Source organism: Cavia porcellus, unplaced genomic scaffold (assembly GCF_034190915.1).
Source record: "Cavia porcellus strain 051 isolate PalLab524CR breed Dunkin Hartley unplaced genomic scaffold, mCavPor4.1 scaffold_6, whole genome shotgun sequence".
NCBI lineage: Eukaryota > Metazoa > Chordata > Mammalia > Rodentia > Caviidae > Cavia > Cavia porcellus.
The window spans coordinates 43,078,893-43,093,945 of record NW_026947489.1 but is presented as its reverse complement, the minus strand read 5'-3'; the positions used below and the strand labels follow the sequence as shown (position 1 = coordinate 43,093,945).

The 15,053-nt window shown below is 50.0% G+C and overlaps 1 protein-coding gene across 1 annotated transcript; it reads left to right on the top strand.

The window, feature by feature from the left end:
- Window positions 1-2,581: 2,581 nt before the first annotated feature.
- Window positions 2,582-14,166, top strand: Fam180a (family with sequence similarity 180 member A). Its single transcript, XM_003475351.3, has 3 exons — window positions 2,582-2,918; window positions 11,124-11,224; window positions 12,988-14,166. Exons 1-3 carry the CDS (start codon window positions 2,843-2,845, stop codon window positions 13,378-13,380), a joined length of 570 nt encoding a protein of 189 aa, XP_003475399.1. The 5' UTR covers window positions 2,582-2,842; the 3' UTR covers window positions 13,381-14,166.
- The last annotated feature ends 887 nt before the right edge of the window (window positions 14,167-15,053 follow it).

Here is a 15,053-nt window from a genome sequence, read left to right as displayed (position 1 = left end):
GGAACACAGAGGAAATAGAACTCGCAATGTAAGAGGCAGTGGTATGCTGGAGCCCGCTTCATGAGCCGATTGCTCATTTTTCAGAAATGTTGCAACTGTTTGTTAAACTATTGGTGGCTTTAAGTCAGCCATGGTGGAAATATTTTTACCAGGGTAATTGACAAGTACTATAAATCGAGGCTTCTCCCTAACCCTAGAATGGGTTTTCCAGAGCACCACTAAGGGGTTCCCAAAATGAAGGCTTTGAGGCAGGCTAGGGGAGCAGTTTTGCATTTGGGGTATGGACTCACATGGTGTACATGGTGGTCTTAGGCATATACTCAACCCCCGACCCTATTTCTTTATGTGAATATAGCACCTGTGCAAGGAAAGCTTACTGCATTTAGGATATTGTTGTCAGCATTCATACATGTTAGGCCAACTCCTCAAAACAACCCTTGCAGATGAAACTGTTATTATCTGCAGATGAGAGAAATCAAGGCAAAGTGAGATTAAGGGACTCCACCAAGATCACACAGCTAGTGTAAAAGAGAGAAAACCCATACCATAGCTTTCCCTGTTATCTTGCAGCTCTTGGCTCTCTGACATGGAGGTCCCTGGCCACCTTTGGCTACCCAAGGACTTGACATGTGCTGTACACATGAGATACACATCAGATTTTAGAGACATCATAAGAACACGAAATATCTTGTTAGTACTCATAGTTGGATATGGGAAGCTAAATAAACACTAGTAATACAGCTGGGTATACCTGTTTTCATTTCATGAATGTGGCCACTAGAAAATTTTAAATTACACTTTTGACTTGCTTCATATGTCTTTGGTGAGTGCTGACCTCATAGCTCGCTGCAGATATTGAACACAAGGAGGAAACCCAGCATGCTGTGGAAACACATAAGGACCTGACAGCTACTGTTAATACTAGTGAGCTCAGTGGTCTCCAGATTTTACAGCAGAGAACTGTGACTGAAGTAAAGGAGACGTCAAGAGTCCCGTCCAGTAGGCAATCTCCCTGGTCACCACCCCCATAGGCTGGAAGCCCACAGAGAAGGGGACTTTAAATGTCCTTCAGACTTTTCTTTTCCTCACCTGTAATTTCAAAGAAGCTAAGGAAGTAGTATTGGACAAAACCAAGATGTTCAAGGTGTTCCTTAAAATGATCACAGGAAAATATTACTATTTTGCTTTGAATCGGTTTGATCCTCAGTACCACAAAAAAGAAAAGAAAAGGAAACGATAGTGGTATTTTGGTATATTGGTATTTTGTCAAGACTGCATTAAATCTGTACAACAATTTTGCAGGTGTGACCATTTTCACCACATTGGTTCTGCCTGGCCAAGAACAAGGGGTGTCTTTCCGTATTGTGATGTCCTTTTTGATCTCTTTTTTCAGAGCACTTCAGTTTTAACATGGAGTCTTTCACTTCAGGTTGATTCCTAAGAATTTCATTTTTCTTGGTACTATTGTGATACTATCATTTCTCTCTCAATGAGTTCATTAGTCATGTACAGGGTAGATGTTGGGAAGTAGAAAAAAGTCTTAAAATGGGAAGGGGAACAAGAGAGGAAGAAGGGAAGGGAAGAAAGGGAGAAAGATTGAAAAAAAAGAAAGTAAAGCAAAAATGGAAACAAAGCTTTTGTAAATGGGCAGGGGAAAAAGCATCAGAGGGAAGGGAGGAGAATGGGGAAAAAAATTAAGATATATTACGCACAAGCACAAATTCCCCAATAAATGTGATCATTATGTATAGCAAACACACACCAATGAAAAAGCACACCTTAAAAAAAGATGGCAGAGCCTCTAAGAGGTGGTCCTAATGCAAAGGAATCAGGTCACTGGAAGAGACTAATGTCACATCTGTGGGGCCCTGGTTAGTTACCACCAGAGCTGGCGGACCTCTGAAGCTCGAGGCTTCCTATGTTGTCTGCCTACACAAATACTCTAGTGCTGCCATGTCTCATATGGTCCTCACCAAGCAGAGCAGAAGCAGGTGCCAAGCTCTTGGGCTTCCAAAAATGACCTCTTTCCTTATGAATTACCCAGACTCAGGCATTTTGGTATAGCAACAAGAATTAGCTTCATATGAGCATCATGAATGTGCAGAGAGGGTAGATCCTGAGCTCCTGAATGTCCTGAACAAGTTCATGCACACAACACCCATGGCCCAGTCACCTCTCTACTTCTGCTTCCTTACGCTCCCCTCACCTGTCCAGAGCCTGGAGAAGGACCCCAGCCCTAGATCCCTGGGTCCAGTTCCAGGCTAGGATGACAGTGACACACTGGCGAGGTGCTACAGTGATTGTGCTGTCCTGACGGCAAGTCTGGGCTCCAGCAGCACCAGCATCCGCCAGGCAAGCTCCCAGCCCTTCCTGCAGCCCTAGCTGCTGGCTCTGATGTAGTATGTGTGGACGGGGAGAGCCGCCAGCTCTTCGCCGGGCTCTCTAACAAGTTCCGCGGGTCTGTTTGTTAAAGCAAAATTCCAGTGGGCGCATCCAACACATGCAACTCAAGTACAAAAATTATATTTATCCACTGCACTGCCAAGGCGATCACATGCCCTGTGAATCACTCCAGATGTGCTCAAAAACAGCCTCTGTGTGGACGCTCTGGCCCCCAACCACCCTAGGGAGAGTCAGATTAAAAAGGTGCCGCAGGCTCTGTCCCACCCAGGAGGTGGCCGTCTGCTCCACCCTGCTGAGGCAGGGCCAGGACATTGTTGTGCTTCTGGAAGGGGAGGGTGGTGAGAAGGCTGTCTCCCTCTGGGACGAACTCAAGAGCCCACCTGTAGCTACTGGCTTCTCCCTGGGTGTGAGGCTGAGTTTGCGCCCCTTAGAGGAAGACATGTGTTGGAAGACACTTCTGCTTCTGCTGCTGTATTACAACGCTCAGGCTACCGTGTCCCACAGGTGGAGCAGGGGTGAGTTGCTTTTTATTCCTTTTGATTCATTTGACATTCTCTTGCTTTAAGTATAATTAGGGGTTTAGAGCCAAGCGAAGGGAAGCAGAAGCCCCGGGCCTTCTTTGATCTCATCTCTGCCAACTGTCTCTTGGGGGTTCCCACCCTGATTAGGTGACAGAGAAGACAAAGTCAAAGCACTGATTGTGGAACCAGGTCAGGGCAGAGACCTCAAAGGGTAGCCCTTTCTGCTGTGCCAGAGAGAACTTCTTGCTTCAGAAAGTGGCGCGGGCTCCCTGCAGCTCCCCGCCAGCTGCTGTTGCTGGGAGAACTTCTGGCAGCGTAGGCCTGGGGCCTGTGACCTGCATGACAGAACGATGGGTGCAGGGAGGCAGGACCCCTTGTCCCTGGGGTCACCAGGAGGAAGGGCTGTGTGCTTCCCCTTAGCAGGAGCAGAGGCACCTTCTCACTCTGTGTCCCCCATGGAGGTTGCCCTGCCACACCCACCAGCCCCTGCCTGGCCACCAAGGGGAGAAAAGGGCCTGCAGAGACTTTCCTCAGTTGTCCGTTGTGGTTTCCTTTGCATCACCAGCTCCCCCTCCCTTGACTGTTGTTGCTAGGAGCTGGGATGGCATCTTTCCCACTGGGCCCTGGGACTGGTACTGCATGGCAGGCACTGGCAGCCCATTGAGCCAATTCGGGTCATCACCGGTAGGAAATGAGGGGCCACTAGTGCTGCCCACTCCACTCAGATCTGATCCGAACCGGTCCCCTTTCCCCATCCGTGTTCAGGGAAGAACAGCGCTCCCTCAAGGCAGTCAGAGACGTGAGGCTAGAGACCCAAATCTACTTAAGGTGGCCTCGTGGGATACAGCCCTGCTTTTCAAGGCCAGAGTCAGGGCCTTGCAGGGAAGAAAGCTGCAGCTCAGAGAAAGATCTGAAACAGGTGGAGGAGAATAAAGCCGAGATACTCATTTGAATTTTATTTCCTTGTGCTTGAGCCTAATATTAGGGACTCCTATCTGAGCCAGAAAATGACTATGGTCCAGAAGAAAATAACGCAGCATTTTCCTTTTCTTCTTGTAGGAACCCTGAGTTCACACCCCACACACACATACACACACACATACACACACATGGGATGTGCACACACTTCAGGGCCCACTTGCTGCAAACAGATCATGAAGTGACAGATTCCGTCACTTACTCTTGGTCACCTGGGGCATCACTTAATTTCCCAACTTCAAACTGACTCAGAGCCAGAAGATAATTTGCACTATGGATCATGAAAACTCTAATCCCTCCAGGAGCCTCTGAAAGGGGCTCCAAAAAAGTTCTTCCCCTAATTAACTGGCTGTGTGGTGCACTGTCTCTAACCTCCCTGAGTTTTAGTTCACTAACTGTAACAAGCAAAGGTAGCAAACAGCAGCCTGCGGTGTTGTCGTGAGGGTCATTTGTCACGAGGGTCATATTCAAAGGTAAATGAAATGTCTGCAAGGAGTGAAGCAGTGTATGAATGCTAGCCAGTACCTAACAGGTTCTTTTAAAAAGTGCAAACTTCCCACCAAAGAAAGTGTGAGGCCCTCAACAGAGTTTGGTAGCAACACCCCAGCAACAGTTCCTCTGGCCAGACCCCTGCACAGCCATGATCTTCATGATGGAGGTAGGGACTGGTGGCTGACAGGGCATTAGGAGGTCCTTGGGGAGCAGCCCTAGACTCATGGTCTAAGATCCAGGTCAGCACAGACCAGTGGTGTGGAATTCCTACAACTGGCATCCGAAGCCTTCTGTTTGCTTAATTTTTTTCATATTTAACTTTTTTCTAACTATCACAGGGACACGCAGTCCTTGTCATTTCTTAAAATGGAATTAAGGGACACACCCAAACAAATAACAGTGTACCAGAATGTATTATTCCTTTCACCTTCCTCCTCAACCCGCTCTTAATGTCAGCCTTAGTTTTGATGAATCCCCTCGGGAAGCGGCAGGCCTCCTGTCCTAGCAGGTCTTCTTGGTCCACCACCAACCCAGGCTCTCGAGTATAGAATGGGGGCAATAACTCAAAGGGAGCACACAGCAAGCAGCACAGCCTCTCCCCCACATTCTCCAGCCTCCTCCTGAGACACGCTCTCTAGGACTCTGTCCTGGGAGTGAGTTTCCATGCCAGGGTCCAGGCCTGCCCGGTCCAGCCCCAAGGGCTTGATTCTGACCAAATGACTCACCTGCGGTTTGCATGGCCAACCCGGGAAGGCTGGATTTACACACATGCACGCACGTGCACACACACACACACACGCACACATACACACACACACACACGGCCGATGGCCTTGCATGTCCCAGGTCCTGGAGCAATGAGGACACCACAGACTTTTAACAAATAGGAACATACGGGGCTGGGGATGAGGCTGGCACACTGAGGGCCCTGCGTTCCATCTCCCAGTGCTGTGGAAAGAAAAAAGGAAGGAAGGAGGAGAGGAAGGGAGGGAGAGAAAAAGGAGCACAGAGAGAGAGGGAGAAATGGGGAAGGAGGAAGGACAGGTTGGAAACCCGAACTCATTCACAGAAACACTCATGTGTTAGCAACACACCACACAGCACCAGCTAGCAGGCGGGTGGGGAAGACCACCCTCTACACTCGAGGATTGGTGGACTCCACCAGCTCTGTGCTCATCCCAGTAGCGAGTGCTCTAAGGGCAAGGTTGGTGCCCAGCAGCAGCACCCAAGTGCCCCATGCAAGGCCACCTGTGTCCCCCCACACGGCTCCAGGAGGCAGCCGCATTTTTCAGTGGCCATTTCCAGTGAGGAGACCGGAGGGTGGGCGAGAACGGTTATCCTGTGAGCTGCTGCCACCTCGCTGCCCCCGCACCTCCTCCACCATCCCCCCAGGTAACCCTGCGCCTCTCAGACGCTTTCCTGAGGACCTAGCACGTGGGCTAAGACCTGGCTCACTCTGACAGCCCCAGCTTTCCCACAGGAGGTCCCAGCAGCCACAAGGCAAGTGACAGCCGTGGCCTCTATCACAGATCTTTCACAGGGGGGCGCTTGGTGGTCTCCATGGAGTTGCTTCAACTGACCCACTAAATGTCGCTGGGCTTGGGCTGCACAGGGTCTGCAGTCTGAATCTTCCCAACGAGCTCTTGGGCTCAAGTGCTCTGCACACAGTGAAAACCTGGGAGCCTTGACATTGTTATATGGAGCAGTACAGGAAGGTCAAGAGGAGAAAAGACTTTTTTAACCCAGCACAGAGCTGAAAAATCCAAGAGAAGGTCAAACCACAGCACAAAACCGGCTGCTCGACTTGGCACTGTACATCAAGGCCAGAGACTCTCCAGGGATAAAGCGGAGGAGATAGCAATTGCCTGTACTCAGATAAATTAAAAATTGCGCCTTCCAGGCTAGAGCAGGAACTCCTGAGAGATAAGGGAAGATGTGGTAGAGATGGAATCAATATGTGCTTTTGGTCATTAGCCAGGACCCAGAACTGCAAATAATCTCTAGAACGACCCTGTTAAAGAGGAAGCCTTTCGTAAAGTATTCTGATTGGGAAGAATCGGGTTTGGTGACAGGCATCGATAATGCAATGCTATAGGATTGTTTATTCATTCAACAAACAGTAATGGGCCTGGTGGTTGGTACTGGGAATATAGCAGTGAACAAAACAAAATCCCAAGGGAAGGGAGACAGAAAATGAACACACATACAAATAAAATAGGTGATTTTTGGATGTCAGTAACGTAGGAAGAGTTGATTTTAAATATAGTGTTCATAGAAGGCATCATTGAGAAAATGCCAAAAGACCTAAGCGGTGAGGGGAAAGGTCATGCAGTCTCTATTCTAAAAGAAGAGCAGATATGCAAAGGCCCTGTGGCAGAAACTTGCCTGGTATGCTCAGAAGCAGTGAGGAAGCTTTGTGGCCAGGGTGGTGTGAGCCAGGGAGGGACAGGAGATGGGTGCAGAGAGGCAGAAGGAAGTCAAATTGTGAAGCTCCTGTAGCCACCTGCAGCTCTTTGGCTCACGTCTGAGAGGTGAACAAGCAAAGGGGGATTGGGGGCAGAGGAGCAGCACTGTCAGACCCATAGCGGCTCGAATTCACTCCAGTTGCTGTGTTAAGGATGGAGTCACCCAGAGCCCAGGACAGCCGTGGGAAATGCTCAGTCAGGAGGCGAGGCGGCGGGGCTGTGACAAGCGGCGGCCAGGCGCCTTAACGGTGGCTGAGGTTCAGGCAGCAGGATCTGCTCAAAAAAAGACAGAAAAAGTCAGAGATGACGGCTGAGCAGCTGAGAAAGAGGGAAAGCCTGGGGATCAGTCAGGGGTGCGTGAGTGCGTGCGTGCATGTGCGTGTCAGGGGCTGGAAACTGAGGCAAAGAGAAACAGCTACCATAAGGACAAAGCGGGCTCCCTTAGGAAGTCCAGACACGTAGTGGGGAAAAGCCGAGCGGAAGGCACCGGAAGCAGACACACCCGCAGCCCGCACGCTGCAGCCCGGGACGGCAGCCGGAGCAGGCGTTGTTCATTATGGTGGAGGATGAACAATGTGTTTTCATGCTGTTGTGAGAGATCCAGCTGCGAGGAAGGAGCTGATGATTTGGAAATAAAAGTTTGGATTGTAGAGGGCGCCATCTCTGCGGGAACTCCACTCACACGTGGAAAGCAGGGCTCTAAATGAGCCTGGCCTGAGAGCACAGGAGTCCACCAGTCTGAGCAGGAGCCGGCAGCTGGCCCACGGGGAGGGAAGGTGCAGAGCGAGCGGTCACCGAGAAGATGGGGGATGAGGGGGAGGCAGACAGGATGGTGGGCAGGCAGCATGTAAGGGTCCCTGTCAGTCGGGCTGTAATCGCCACTACTTGGGAGGCTGAGGCAGGAGGATTGAAAGTTCAAGCCCAGCATGGGCTTAGAGATTCCACCTCAAAATAAAAAAAGAATAAAAAAAATTGGGACGTAGCTCAGTGGTAGGGCACTTGCCTAGCAGTGTGGGGTGCCAGATTCAATCCCCAGCGCCACCACCATTTAAAAAAAAACCCTGTCAAGTAAGTGACTGTGCCTCAGTGCTCTCCTCCTAACACATGCGCTGCAGGGGTGCAACAGTGGGGAGCCAAGGTGTGCTCTTGCCAAGCAAATCCAAAGGAGTGAGAAGGGAGCAAAGGAGCTGGGATTTACACAAGTCCCGGGGATGGTTGTAGTTTGACCTTGCACATCATAGAGTCATAAGTCAAAATTAGAGATTTAATACATACATTTTATTTAAAAACATGTTCTGTACCAAAAGGACCCATTTATTCGTAGCAAACTACACTGATCATCCCATAGTTACCAGGAACTGCAGCGCATCCAGCCTTTGGACAGACATCAGTCCCTGTGAGAAGATAGCATTGTTCAGCCTATCAGGGAAATGGGGCTTTGGCGTCTGGGAGTCTGAATCTTAATCCCAGTCCTATCTGGAACAAAGGGGTGGCTGACACCGAGTTCCATATGCTCCAGTTTTCCTCAGCTGTAAAGTGGGAGGTTAGCACTTACTTTCGTGTACAAAGCCTGGTGACGGGCCTGGACAGGGCGTGGAGTAACCGTGAGCTCTGCCTCAGGACCCATCCATGTGCACAACCCATTCTGCACTGATTGGTGCACTGTGTCAGAGACACAATCCAACTGGGGAGTCAGGAAGGAAGGAGCCTCAGTTTCCCTCCCTGAGCCTAGCCTGTGCAGCAGATGACTGATGATTGATGATTGATAAGTGATTCCTGGGGATCCCCAGGACAGGCACACTGCATGGCCCTCATAGATCACAAACCTACAAAATGCCTGAGGAGTAGCCAAGTGTGCATCAGTGAATGGAGAGCCAAGTAAAAGATACAAATCTCCAAGCAGCCTTCTGGGCTGAGGCTCCGTGGACTCTGGTGTGCATCTGTGCTCCCCGCCAGGGGCTGTCTCCTCTTTGTTCCCTTCTCATCCTCCCATCTCAGGGGGGTGCCTGGATGGTGGGCATCCAAGGAGACCTCTCAGGTCTCGCTCCTCATGAGTCCTGAGCTGCCCCAGAGCAGAGAGCAAGGAGCAGAATTTGCGAGGGCCTCCATAAGTTTAGGAATGGGATGACAGGGAAAGGGGAGAGGCTCCTGGGGAGACAGCGCTGTTTTTCTAGTGAGGAAGGAGCAAGTCTAGTTTCAGGTTTTTCATGTCTAGAGCTCGGTGTTGGGCAGTTCTTGCTTTGGCCGCTGGCATTTCTAGCTGGAGCCAGCCTTTGTCATGGTGGACAGGAACACCTGGGAGTGACCAGATGTTTAGCTCCCAGCATCTCCAGTGAAAGGGAATGCATTCACCTGGCAGATGCTGAGTCTCTGAGATGTCCACTGAGGACTGAGCACCTGCACACCAGCAGCCCGAGGCAGCACCAATGCCCTCTACCCTGCCTGATGGCCAATATTCATGGTTAATGTGGATATAGAACCATGAGGTCAGTCAGCCCTGCCAGGTGCACGATGCCAGGGCTGGGGAAAGGGAGGCTGGGCCCAATGCTGAGTCCTGAGTTCCCCACACACCCTTCCACAGTAACACCAGGCTGTGTTAGCAGACATCAGAACAACGCAGAAATGCTGGAAACAACTCCATCACTGAGCTTTGAACCAGGAAATGCTTCCCTCAGCTCTGCTGTTAGAGGACTGGGAAGGGAGACGGAGAGAGGAAAAAAAGAGGCAGGAGGGGAGTAAAGCCACGCTCAAATCCTACCCTGAAAGGGAGTCTTTCCCCACTTTCATGGTGGGAAAAGAAAGGCACAGAAAGAAACAGCTCATGTCTTGACCTAAGACTGGCCGTCCTGGTTTGCTGTCCCACTGGGGAGAAGGCAGAGGCAAAGTGGTCTCGCTCCCCGGGCGCTGAGGAGCTGAGTCTGGAGCACACAGGGTCCCTGTGATGGCCACGTTTCAGCCACACGACAGCAGCCAGCTTCCTCTGGCAGTGAGACCTGCAGGGAGCTGTTCAGCAAAGCTGCTCTTCTGTGGAAGACGCATCATTTTTATCTCTTCTCATGGGAACTTTCTAAAATGCTTTACACATTTCCAGCCCTCATTAGTGTGACACATTGAACATAGTCTGGTCTTTTCTCCAGGGCCAAAGGGTGCAGTGACCAGCAGGGCATTATTACAGTCATGAAGACATAGCTCTTGCCCAACTTGAGGGCCTCAGGCTCACATCACAGGCTGATTTTTATAGTTCCTCCCCCAATTTGCTGGAAAATTATAATCAAGAGTCTTTTGTTGTTATTATTGTTGCTGTTATTATTATTTTTGATGCACAAATTCATTATCTAGCCCAGGGTGGCCTGGAACTTGCAGTGATCTTCCTGCCTCAGCCTCCTGAGTGCTGGGATTACAGGCATACCCTTCCATGCTTAGCTCATACTCCAGAGTCTTGAAGAAGCTGCCCTTGCTTTATATCATGGGAAGTCCACTAGCCCATCACCTCTGCACAGGGCCTGCTTTGCAGATGGCTGTGCAGGTGGAAGGAGCTATTCGCTCCTCGCCAGGTATGACGCTGAAGAGCTGAGCATTCCAGTGATCACCCTACTCCCCGGGTGGGCCTGCCCTCTGTGTCCCTTGTCACGGCCTTGCTGTTGCTCTACTGTGTCCCTCTGGCAGCCCACTCGTCTTCCTCCAGCTACGGCTTGTAGATGCAGCCACTGTGGAGCAGCGTGGTCTAACTGGCCACTGGCTTGACAGGCAGCATAAGTCCACGTCAGCCCCCCGCCTGCCAGGGGTAGCTCTGAGCTGGCCAGAGGTCCCCTACAGCCAAGTGGCAGCCTCAGGGCAGCTTTCTTCTTTCCTTTTGTCACTGTGTTCAGACTCTTGGGAGCTCTGTTTCCAGTGGGAATGGTGGCCAAAAGTCTGATTCTGTGATTAAATTATAAACCAGCAACGCATACCAATGAGACAAAGCGCTCTGTTTTGTGGTACTACTGGGGAAGAGAATTTTTAGCAGCCCACTTGTTGAACTTGTTAACACAGACATCTCCCCAGGCGTGTCAGTTTTTCCAAACGTTTTCCAGTGGTTCTGATGAACAACCGGGTTGGAAGCTACTGTTCTGATTTAGTCTAGGGATTTGCTGCCGGGGGAGTCCGTGCCCTCGACCTGCAACCCGTCTGCTCACTTTGAAGAAGCATGACTTTGCTCAAGGTGAAGTGCAGCCAGGCAGCCCGGTGTGCACACAGCAGCCCAGCTCACTCTCGTTTCTTCCAGCCGTACTCTTCCCTGCTGCCCACCGGCCAAAGAGGTCCTCCTCCGTGCCGCTGAACCCCATCCTGCAGACCTCCTTGGAGGAAGTGGAGCTACTCTATGAGGTAGGAGAGGGCAGGTGGTCCGCCCCGCTCACCCAGGGAACCTGTACCTTCTCTATCTTTTGGAAGAGGAGACAGGGTCTGTGTGTGCACAGACATGATTGGCCTGGGCCTCAGCAACAGATGACCTAGACTAACTGTGCAGGTCTTGGACCCACGTTTGTCCCTAGCCGAGGACTTCTGGTGCCTCTTCTCCCCTCCTGGGACACAGTGGGGATGATGGCCTTGCGAGTTCAGTTCAAGAAAATGAGAGGTTGATCCCAAGGGTGCAACGCCCACACTCAGGCACCCAAGGCGGGCCCATACCCAAGAGAAGGCTTCAAGATCTGGGGCATGGGTAGGATCTGCATGTGGCATGTGTCTAAGGCCCTGCTGCTGTGACAGAAAAGCTCCCTCCTGACCTGCTAGCCTGCCTAGGGTCTCAATTCAGAAGCCACCCTACAGACCCTGTGCTACCACTAACCCGGCCTCCAAACCACAGGCCTGTTTACCAAGGCTGCCTGGCTCAGGGCAGCGGTGCAGTCCCAGGGCCAGGGCCTGAGCTTTAGTCCATCAGCCTGGTGACCTCAGGTGTGCCACCATTTCTCTCTGGGCCTGGCTCTCAACTGTTATGCTCAGAAGAGTTCAGCTCTGATTCCCCAAACTGCCCTCCAGCTTTGGCATCCTCTGGCTCCATGCCCTAGAACCATTTGGTTAAGAAAAACACAGCCCATGTGGCCACACAGGGGCCCAGGGCAGAGATGCCCAGCACTGCCATGGGAGTAGACTGGCAAATGCATAGCATTAGCCCCACCTTGAACCTGGGAATCACAGGACAGATCCATGATTTGGAAAGATATCAGACAGTGTTGGACAGTAGGTTAAAAAGAAGGTGAAGACTGGGAAGACTTGGGACCTGGAATCATTCCAGCCCAGAATGTATGCATCTCCTCCTGTGAGCCTGGCTGTGGACACGGAGGCAGATGACAGATCCAGCCCTTATGCTACAAGCCAGAGAGAAATGAAGGCAAATCTGACTCCCACTAAACCCCTAATGCAAGGTGCGGCATTGAAGTCCCACTTTCTGCTGTGAAAGTATCTAAATAGTTAGGCATGTGGTATATATCTGAAATCACAAAACTCTGGGAGGCTGAGACAAGAGGATCACAAGTTGGAACCTGACCTGGGCAACTTTCTGACTTAGCAAGATCCCATCGCAACATAAAAGATTTAAGAAGGGATATAACTCAATGGGAAAGCTCTAGGTTCAATCTCCAGTTCTGAAAAGAAAAAAAAAAGCCCAGGGCCAGGGATTTAGCTCAGCAGCTCAAGCACCTGCTTGGCAAGTGCAAGGTTGTGAGTTCAATTCCTGGTTCCAAAAAAGAAAAATAAAAAAGTCCATCTATCAGTTTATGCTTTAGAAGATCTTTGGTGGGTGAGAGGGAGAAAGATAAAGGTTTGGTTTGGTTCACTGGAGACAATAATTGGACACTTAAATAGTGGCTCTGTATCAGACGCTATGTTAGATTCATCTGTATTTGTTTTATGGAATGCTCACAATGCCCCCATGAAGTAGGTGTGCTAATCATTTTACAGAGAGGGGAAGTAAGGCTCAGAGAAGTCAGCTAAGTTGTCCCCGGTGGGGCAGGAAGCAGGGAGGTCAGAGCCGGTACCCAGGACTCTTCCCCAGCCCCCTCCCTGAGTGAACCTGTGTGACAGCAATGGTAGCTGTGTGCTTGTGTACGATGCCCAGGTTCACCTCTTTCTGCATCCTGTGTTTCCCTCAGCTCCTGCTGGCCGAGCTGGAGATCAGCCCTGACCTGAAGATCTCTGTCAAGGACGAGGAGCTAGCCTCCCTGCGGAAGGCCTCGAACTTCCGCGCCATCTGCAATGATGTGATCCCCAAGCGCATCCCTGATATCCGCCGGCTCAGTGCCAACCTGGCTAGCCGACCCGGCATCCTCAAGAAAGAAGACTTTGAGCGGACAGTGCTGACCTTGGCCTACACGGCCTACCGCACAGCCCTGTCCCAAGGGTACCAGAAGGACGTCTGGGCCCAGGCCCTCGTTAGCCTCTTCCAGGCTCTGAGACATGACTTGGTTCAATCTTCAAGCCCCAGGGTTTCCCCTTCAAAGCCTGGCCCACACCAGGACCTCAAGCCAGGGACCAGCACACAATAATCTAGAAAGCTCATTCTCTCCTCTAAGTATAGAGACTGCCAGAGAAACATAACAGAGACGCAAAATACCAGGAGACTGTGCCATGGGCCATCACGATGTGACATGGGCTGATAAAAAGCTGTACAACTCATCCCAGATGTCTTCAGAGGCAGCATGGCTTGCCTGGGACACCCAGAAATGTAAGATTGCTGCACCATAAAGCAATCAGCATACATCCAAGAGGGACAGAGCTAGAGATGATACCAAGGGGTGTGATACAGCAGGATAATGGGGGACAGATTTCTTGGATCCTAGGGGCCAAGAACTGGGCTGAGTGAACCTTTTCCCAAAGGCTCCACAGTAATATAAAGAAGACAGGGTTACACCCCAATAAACACAGTGTTCACCAAGGACAACTGATTTCCAAAAGCCATCAAGAAGATTTGGTTAGAAAATCAGTAGTTTTATGACTTGCATTGTCTAGACTCATTTTTCTGAACACTATTCTCATCGGAGGAACAAGAAGAAGCCACAGAAATGCCACCACCCACTTCTCACCTTGTCCTCTGAATAGAGACACCATGTGAACACAAGGAGAAGCTCCTAATGAAGAGGGGACCTGGCACCCATGCCCATCTGTCATAACTTAGCCTCATGAGCATTAAGTGCACCAAAAAAGAAATGATCCTCAGGTGACAGAATCTTACCCTTTCAAATGCCAACATTTTTAGTTTAGAAATACTGACTTGATATCAATTTTAAATATATATTATTCCAAATAAAAGCTTCAGACATTTTATGCACACATATTATATATCATTTGGACTACCTCATATGAAGGAGTTAGATAAGATAAGCTCTAAAATTCCTTCTGTCTATCAGATTTCTACAAACATTTAGTAACTGTGAAATACTACATAGGGAAGGGTCTGATGTGTGAGGTCGGCTAGATTTCTGGTACCAGCCCGGCCAGACCCCAGTCTCTGCCAGTTTTGTGTCCTGTTCTGAGTTCTCTGTGGTCTCCCTCTCTGTCAGGTAAAGAGGTCATTTTTCATTGCTTCATTACGTGACATCTGATATTTCATTGTAATAACAGAGTTTTTCACCGGTCCCAACTTGCCCTCTGGAATTGTGGAAGTTTGTTCTTCCTTAGACACCGCTGCTGCTTGAAAACCGAGATAACTGGGCTTGTTATCATTCTGTGTTAAACAAGAGTTAATAGATGATGGAGTAAAGTACCTGATAAGGTTCCCGTAACAGCACAGGGATCTTTCTGGCTTCACTTCCTCGGTTTATAGCTGGGTCCTGGAGGCTAAAATTGCAAGAAAGCTGATCTTTGAAGGAGTGGGATTTTCTGAACTCAGTTTGATTCTGAAAAAGGTAGTTAGCAACTGTCATTTGGTGGGGAAGACAACTGGACTTCCTCAAAGTCTCTGAGCAAATGAGCCTCCCTCATTAGCACTAGCCACATGGCCATTGGTAGATTCTGAGAATCTTTCTGCTTTTATACATTTTCAGTTTCTGTCTTCTTGTTGATGTTGTGCTGTCTCTCTGTCTCTGTCTCTGTCTCTTTTCTGTTCTCTCTCTCTCTCTCTCTCTCTTTCTCTCTCTCGTGCATGTTTGCCACACATATACTTATCTCACCTTGATCATTTTTACTCCCCACTCCCAACTGTTCCCACTCCCCTTCCTGC

Excerpts from the sequence above, each read along its gene's own strand:
- Fam180a (XM_003475351.3), top strand. The coding sequence starts at position 2,843 with ATGTGTTGGAAGACACTTCTGCTTCTGCTGCTGTATTACAACGCTCAG. Across the intron at positions 2,919-11,123 it reads GTCCCACAGGTGGAGCAGGG|CCGTACTCTTCCCTGCTGCC; the intron begins GTGAGTTGCTTT and ends CGTTTCTTCCAG. Across the intron at positions 11,225-12,987 it reads AAGTGGAGCTACTCTATGAG|CTCCTGCTGGCCGAGCTGGA; the intron begins GTAGGAGAGGGC and ends TGTTTCCCTCAG.